Source organism: Bombus bifarius, unplaced genomic scaffold (assembly GCF_011952205.1).
Source record: "Bombus bifarius isolate JDL3187 unplaced genomic scaffold, Bbif_JDL3187 scf7180000008010, whole genome shotgun sequence".
Taxonomy (NCBI): Eukaryota; Metazoa; Arthropoda; class Insecta; order Hymenoptera; family Apidae; genus Bombus; species Bombus bifarius.
The window spans coordinates 129,626-137,452 of NW_022884388.1; the positions used below are offsets into that span (position 1 = coordinate 129,626).

General features: G+C 45.8%; 1 protein-coding gene across 1 annotated transcript; it reads left to right on the forward strand.

Annotated features, from left to right (window-relative positions):
- LOC117206896 lies at window positions 1–7,092 on the forward strand. The gene is made up of 3 exons (XM_033446596.1): window positions 1–137; window positions 943–1,636; window positions 6,985–7,092. The coding sequence occupies exons 1-3, from the start codon at window positions 1–3 to the stop codon at window positions 7,090–7,092; spliced, it is 939 nt and encodes a 312-aa protein (XP_033302487.1).
- Window positions 7,093–7,827: the final 735 nt, after the last annotated feature.

Consider the following 7,827-nt stretch of genomic DNA (forward strand, 5'->3'; position numbering starts at 1 on the left):
ATGGACCCTCGATTCCTGGACAAGGTCGTCAGCACCGTGTTCCCGGGAGCAGCGAACGAGGGAGATGGCAGCCCTACCGAAGAGGAGGAGCAGGAGCCTCAACCGCCAGAAGAAGAACCACGTGTCTCCGCGGGAAGGTGAAGCCCGAAATTGAGGGTCACCGAGGAAGAACTGGCCGGGACCGTCGGGAGGATCAGAGCGCGGAAAGCACCGGGTCCCGGTGGAGTCCCGGTCCGCCTGTAGAAGGACGTCGCCGGCGTCTTGGCCCCGAGACTAATGTGTCTGTTCAACGGATGCCTGTCTCGGGGTGAATTCCCCGCCTCGTGGAAGGAGGGGCGGAGGGTCCTGCTGTCGAAGCCGGGGCGCTCCCCGGACTCGCCTTCCGCCTTTCGGCTTTTTGCCTTTTGGACGAGGCGGGCAAGCTGCTGGAGAGAGTGTTGGCTGCCCGCCTGGAGTCGCATCTGTCCCGGAGTGAGCCCGGACTGCACAAAGGCCAGTTCGGTTTTCTGAGAGGGCGGTCTACGACCGACACTGTCGCCCGCGTCCGCTCCTTTGTCGAGGGGGCCGAGCGACATGGTTACGTGGCGTTGGACGTGTCGCTGGACGTGGTCAACGCCTTTAACAGCATCCCCTGGGACAGGATATGCCGGGCCCTCGAATTTCATCGGATGCCCGCGTACCTGCGGGGTGTGGTCTGGGCGTTGGGCTGGGTGGAGGGCTATACACCGCGGGGTTCGGTGTTGGGTCCATAGCTGTGGAACATCGCGTACGACGCGGTGTTTCGGGCGCCGATGCCTCCGAACTCGACACTGACGTGCTAGGCCGACGACACGTTGGTGCTGGTCTGGGGCACGGCATGGGGTAGATCCGTCCGCTTGGCGGAGTTGGCGGTGGCCTGCGTGGTCGCCGAGATCAAGGAATTGGGACTGAGGGTGTCCCCAGAGAAGTCCGAGGCAATGTGGTTTTGCCGCAGGGCCGATCACGGGACGCCTCGTATCGCCTGAGGTTGGAGAGGGCTGAGATCGGGGTCGGAACCAGCATGAAGTATCTGGGCCTAACCCTCGACAGCCACTGGACCTTCAGCGCTGGCTTCGAGCGCCTGGCGCCGTCTGTTGAGGCGACGGCGAACGCCTCAGGACGTTTGCTGCCTCGACTGGACGGGCCCGAATTCGGAGTGCGCCGGCTGTACGCTGGTGTGGTACGATCGAAGCTTCTCTACGGAGCTCCGATCTGGGCAGAGGACCTGATGACCAACCGTCGCAAGCTCCTAGTGATCAGGAGGCTGCACAGGACGGTGGTCATCAGGGTAGTGAGGGGTTTCCGCACCATTTCGGCGGCGGCAGCGGCGGTGCTCGTCGGGTTCCCCCCGTTTAAATTGCAGGCCCTGAGGTGTCGTGAGATTTACCTCCACACTCGGGGTGTGTCGGGCGGGGTGGGCCCGGAGGGCGCCGACTTCAGGGTTCGGGCTCAGCGAGCTTTGCTCGACAGATGGCGCGCCAGCCTCGACACGAGAGCCGGTGCACCGGGGATAAGGATCCTCGGGGCCGTCCTTCCAAACTGGGACGTTTGGTTGAACGGCGGCGGACCTCCTCTGACATACAGGGTGACGCAGGTGCTCACCGGATACGGCGCTTCGGTAAGTATCTGCACCGAATCGGGAAGGAGGCGACCGCGCGTTGCCACCACTGCGATGCGAGCGTGGATTCGGCGCAACACACGCTGGAATACTGCCCGGCATGGGCGCGGCCGCGCCACGACCTCATCGCGGAAATCGGATGGGACCTCTCGCCGCCGACGATCCTCGAGGCATTGTTGGTAAGCGAGAGAAGGAGGAGGGCCGTGACCTCCTTCTGTGAGCAAGTTATGCTTCGAAAAGAGGCCGCGGAGAGGGTGAGGGTGCGGAACTCTCACCCTGAGAGGATTGACCGGCGAGGGCGCGGCAGAGGCCATGGACGCGCTTCGGTGAGGCGCGCCAGGTCTGCCGCGCCCCACGGTGGGGTGCAAACTTAGGCGCTGGCAATAGCTCAGCGCCCCGGGGCTGCAAAGCAGCCCGGTAGGGGAACCGGGGGGGGGTGTATCGCTCACACCGGTTCCTGGGCCCCTTTCAATCGCAGCCGGGACGGTCATCGTGGAGGTTTTAGTCGGTTGGAGTCCGGCACTACCACGCCGCTTTTCCCCAGAAGCAACCTGGTGCCCGTGCGGATTTCCTCCACGTTAATAAAAAAAAAAAGGGAGATACTTGTATGTGGGTGTCAGTATGTGGAGATATGTGTGTGCGCGGCGTCTCGAAAACAGATAAATGTAAACTGTTCAGTTGGTTATCAGTCGGGTATGGAAGAAAGTGCTGAGACGCGTGCAAGTGTGTATCGATGAATATTTTAGAAATCGTCCATAAAGTAAATGTATAACTATTCTAATATTAATTCCAAGTGTAAATTTAGTGTTCCTATTACATTATTTCGGCTATCAAGATCCACAATTTTCAACAGCCATACATCGTGCTTTGATAATTGAAACACAAGCCCAGCACTTTTTATCCTTTTATATGAAAATGGAACTAATGCTTCTGAAATTGTAAGGAAAGGCGAAAGGGCACGCCAATTATTCAGAAAAAATTAAAAACAGGTTAAGCAAGTTTCCACTCCTCAAATCTTTTATCAGCAATGAAATGGTATAACATGAGGGAAATGTATATGTTGTTCTCTTTCCACAATGAAGAATTTGTTGACACGAAGCGCCTTTATCGCACGCAAGAAATTATAAAGAAAACGAAAGTATGTTGTCGATTATAATCGATTGATGGGAACTGTGGACAAACCGGACATATTTATCAGCACCATTTGCTCACAACGAAAAAATATGAAGTGGTACAAAAAATATTTTTTTTATTTAATAAAACGCTTATTGCTTATATGAATGTAGTATCGTGGACGAAAGGCCTAAGAAATATCGGGCGAACTATGAACAATGTCGCGAGAGCCGAGGCGCCGTCGGGCCCATCAATGTGTCATCGGTCTTTTCAAGTGCATAGTTTCGTGGAAAAGACCTACGTGACCCTGGCCACGAGCGTCTGTGGAACACGTGTGCGGTGGGCCTGGGAAAAGGACAACAGAATGCGACAACGGCCAGAGGGTCAGTCGAGAAACAGAGCGTGAGTCGAGAAACAGAGTGCGAGTCGAGGAGCCGAGTGCGAGTTGAGCGGAGACGGAGGTTGCGAGTGGCGTTGCCGATAGAGTGTGGATTGCGCTGTTTTCTGTACGTTTGGTGTGAATAGTTCAAGTTAAGCCACAATCGTCTTTTCTGTCTGATTAACATCTCTATTGTCCACTCTTTGTAAACATATTACATCACGATATTACATGAATGAAGAACTGGGAAGCAAATATCAATGGCAAGATTTCACCTGGAGTTAATTCGGCAACTTTTATATCGTTATCTATAAGGAAATACAATAACATTGAGGTGGTATTAACGTGTTAGTTTATTAAAGAGACGAGTGTTAAAATTTTAATAACCACTGTATTTTAAAATCTCTTTGAATATAAGTACAGAGATAATGTATGTCGGTCGTAACCGTCGCTCACTCGATTCTACCGTATGACTCGCTATGCTGCTCGCTGTATTCTTCGATATACTGATTCACCCTAAAGACTCTCGTAATAATTCCTAGAGAGGGCGCTCGTCTATTTATAACGATCAGTGGACTTACAGAAGGTCGTATATTGTTCCGGTTGACGATTACTCACAACGGTGATAATGTTTTTGTCCGGAGTTCGTTTATTCTTGAACCTCGCAAATCAAAACAGCGTTAACATTCTGAGGCACAACAATATGAGTCACTCCCGATTCGAAGTGTCCTATGACTCATGTGCCGCTACAACATTTCGAACGAATCAGGACAAACTAATTCACTTTGCCTTACTGGGAAATGAAAATACAAAACGAAAGAATCCATTGCGAAAGCGTGTAGTATGTTCAACAAATAACAGGGGGAGCGAGTCGCGATACCAGTGCCAAATTTGCGATGTTGGCTTATGTGTAATACCAGGTTTCGAAAAATATTACACGCAATACTATTATTAAAAGCTATTATTATATACAATTATATCATATTATATTATATCATATTATATTATATCATATAGCGACCGCGGAGAGACGCGGTCGCTAGGAAAACGCGTCAGCCAGAGGCGTAAATTCTCGCTACGATTCTGTTAATCGACGCGGCGAAATAGCCGTTCCCCTGTTTCGATTAAGATAACAGAGGTGGTTCAATGATTGTAACACTGCATTAACTCGTTAACATATAATCGTATATTTGATAATAATATGATGAACACGCCACAAATTGCTTTACAATGAATATGGTAAATATATTACAGAAAGTTGACTCGACTTTACGATATCTCCCAATGAATTCGTTAGACTATACGATTTTGATTTTGCTCGTCAGACCTCTCGATGTGTAACGTTTGGCTCGTCAGAAGGGACTGATTGCCCTGCGATCATTTCTTTGTCTTCTTTGGAAGACGGCCCCCAATATGCACGGGTCACGTCACCGTTCGCGCCTATGATCACGTATGCCGCCTTCTTGTGTGTAAAATGTAACGGACAAAAATCGACGTTTCTAGAGCTCGCTGCGTGGCGACAACTATGCGCTTGTCACGGTGACCGTGGGAATGCAGCGAAAGGATAATTATATCTCACATACCTTAGCCATCGAAACAGTAACTAAGCAGTAACGGAATCCCTATGTGTCCAGCATCCAGCGATAACCCCTCCACAGGAACCAACCCCTTGATATAAAAATACCTTCCAAGTCAGTCCTCGACATTCTATTCTGTTCTGTTAACACATTCTGTATCGTTACTCTGTTAGTTTCTAATAAAATTTGTAATAACGATCATAATTGAAGTGCGAATCTCTCACCTTACGTGCGGAACGTGAAATTACCCCGAATCGACGTGACACGCTCGTCGATACATTGTATATGATCCGTCGGGCAGATAAGACGATCTGCCTGCAACATTGTATGGCCGCGAGCGACGGTTAGAAAATACAGCCTGTGGTAAGCCTCGTGGCGTAACACATTCTGTAATGTTATTTATTTCCAAATTGTAATTAAAAGTGAGCGTGTTAAGAGAAATTTTTTCATCGAGCAGCTCCGGTTGCAAAGAGGTGTAAACGCGATCGCTGACAAACTTTCTCGCGCACAGTGCACAGTTTTGTCGCGGTGGCTCTACTTTACTCATTGTCTACTACTATTTTTTACTTGTGTCTTATGTCATTGTGTAGTAGTTTAACGCATTGCGGACAAGTGTCGGCAAATAGCCGCCTCGAATTTGTTCACAGTTGCGGACGCTTATTATGAAGTGGCTAGCGTACGTCTATTTTTCTGAGTGATAATATTATGCGTAATGAATAATTTTAAGGCATAAGTATGTAAGTAATTTTATGTAGAGCACAAGGAACTGCATCGATTGGTGCTGTTAAAAATATAGGTTTCCATTTCTAAAAAAGGTGCAGTTGCATTTTCCTGATGCACCGATGCATAAAAGTGCATAAAATTAGTTGCATATTATGCACCGCCTGATACCATTTAACTTTCATGTTGAGGTTGATTGATAGAAGAACGAGTGGATGAATTTGTAATAGAAAAGTATATTTAACTAAAAGTATGAGTATAATGTATAAGTTTATGCTGATCCAGATCCTCACTCTCATACACTCTCAGTGTTACAATACAATAGAATCGATAAGGAGCACGTTCATATATTGTTTATAGCAAAAAGACATTAGCAAAAAAGTTAACCTTATAGCTCTAGCTAAAGGCTACCAGGAACATAAGTAGAAATCTATTTATTAGTTCCTTTGTTCCTAGACCTTGTAACCCAAAACATAATTTATATTCAAAGGCGCAATAATATGGACCTCTCTTTATTTAGAATATTTTTGTTTCACTAAATTCTATTTTCTGCGTATTAGCGGTCTCCAGGTCACGGATATACAAAAATAAAGATGTAGAGTTTTTCTTGAAGTAATTACTTCAACATTTCAATTACGACATCTTCTTCTATCCCTAACAGTTTAGGAGATACAGCCTGTTCCAGTTGCGCGGAACACCCTGTATATAGAGCAAGGAAAAACCTAACTGATCAATAGATCGATTTTCTGCTGCGGCTTCAGGGATAGCTTTCTTGTCCTTTTAATAATGCTTATAATTTCAAGGACAATAATGCCACAGTGCATGCCCTCCTGGAGGCCCATTTTGGCTCACAGATATCTAAATATGTATTTTGGTTGAGCAAAAGGTATAGTGTTATTGTTACGATCCTGCTTTACCTCCAGTGATTGTAACGCTGTTTGTAATTTTATTATTTGAATCTTAGCTTTCTCAATCACTGTTTGAATCAAAACAGTAGTTGTTGCCACCAGAAATAGTCATTGAACTATTTCGATTAATTCGATTCACGTCAATGGAATTGATTCAAAAACTTGTCGCATCCTTCTAAAGCGCGGGACTATTTTGAACTTCCAAACTGTTGTATCCTTGTTACTATTCTAATTCATTTGTATAACCGTGTGGGTAGGGTTAATTAGCGTATCAATTCGACCGGCAAATAAACTTCTACGTTTTGGTTTACCCGCTATGTGCAGGGGTACTAGCATAGGAAGGATTAAAGCTTTCTTGAAATACATAATATCTTCGATATATCCTTAATTGGTGATTTATTCGATTTATTTAGTTATAAGTTTATGAACAAGATTCTGATATAAATTCTTCATGTAAGTTATAAAACAGGAATAATAGGAATTTTCATAAACCACTGACAATGGCGTTTTAGGGTGACAGCGGAAAACAAATTTCTATTTGCTTTATGGTTAATCCCAATTCTTTCGATTTCTCTCTCTTCACCTTTTAATTTCGGCGGGGTATAAACCAATATTCTACACGTTTCTTACTGTTATGGTCTTCGTTTGTAGTTTGGGGGTAATTGGAGTTGCTGCCTGGTGAAAAGAGAATTCGCGTTTCGTCCCGGGACTACCGGTGGACCAGTCACTAAGGCTATACCCGCTAGTCCTCTTTTTTAATGATGTTTATTTAGCCCAAGATACAGTTTTAGATACATATTGGTATTCACAATAAACGGTGAATTTTTGTAATGTTGTGTTAGGCAAAGGTACCGATACGTGGCGGTACGACGTAACCATGCTATATTATGTGTCGGCGCTTTACATTTTTCGTGTTTAATACAATTTTTGGGTTTAAGCCGCTGGGGAGCAGAGCTTTTATATGAATTTGTTTTTTTTTTTTGTTTATTTTTTTCTGTCCTGAAAACTTAGTCGCAAAACAGGACGCTTCGGTAATCTGCTTTCTGGGTGTTGTGTAACTTTAGGGAGGGCGGTATGAGAGGGAGGGGGCAGGGGAGGGGGATGTCAAATAGGTTTATTTACAAAATTTACAATATTTACAGTTTACAATTGTGTTATGCGGTGTCAGAATTGAGTTCTGTCGGTTTAATGGTTTTCTCTCTTATTTTATTGTGGATTCGGTATCCACCAATATTTTTTTGTGTTTTTTCTGTGTTTGTCTTTAGTGTCTTTCCGGGGGAGGACCATGTTGTATCTCTACCTGGTGTCTGCGGTCTGTCCATTTATGTTTTCTTCGTAGAGTATGGTTCCGATCCCTATTTTTCTTTCTATGAGATAAATTATTGCAATATTGTTATGGTCCTGGAGGAATTTTTTTCGTCTAGGTATAGGAAAGCTTCTGAGGGGATGTAGCTTGTTGTCAGAGTGTTTTTGTAATATGCGTTGTTAGGAAAT

Bases quoted from the DNA above. Each gene is read 5' to 3' on its own strand.
- LOC117206896 (XM_033446596.1), top strand. From the start codon at position 1: ATGGACCCTCGATTCCTGGACAAGGTCGTCAGCACCGTGTTCCCGGGA. The intron at 138-942 runs GTGAAGCCCGAA...GGGTGTCCCCAG, and splicing joins CCACGTGTCTCCGCGGGAAG to AGAAGTCCGAGGCAATGTGG. The intron at 1,637-6,984 runs GTAAGTATCTGC...CTTCGTTTGTAG, and splicing joins TCACCGGATACGGCGCTTCG to TTTGGGGGTAATTGGAGTTG.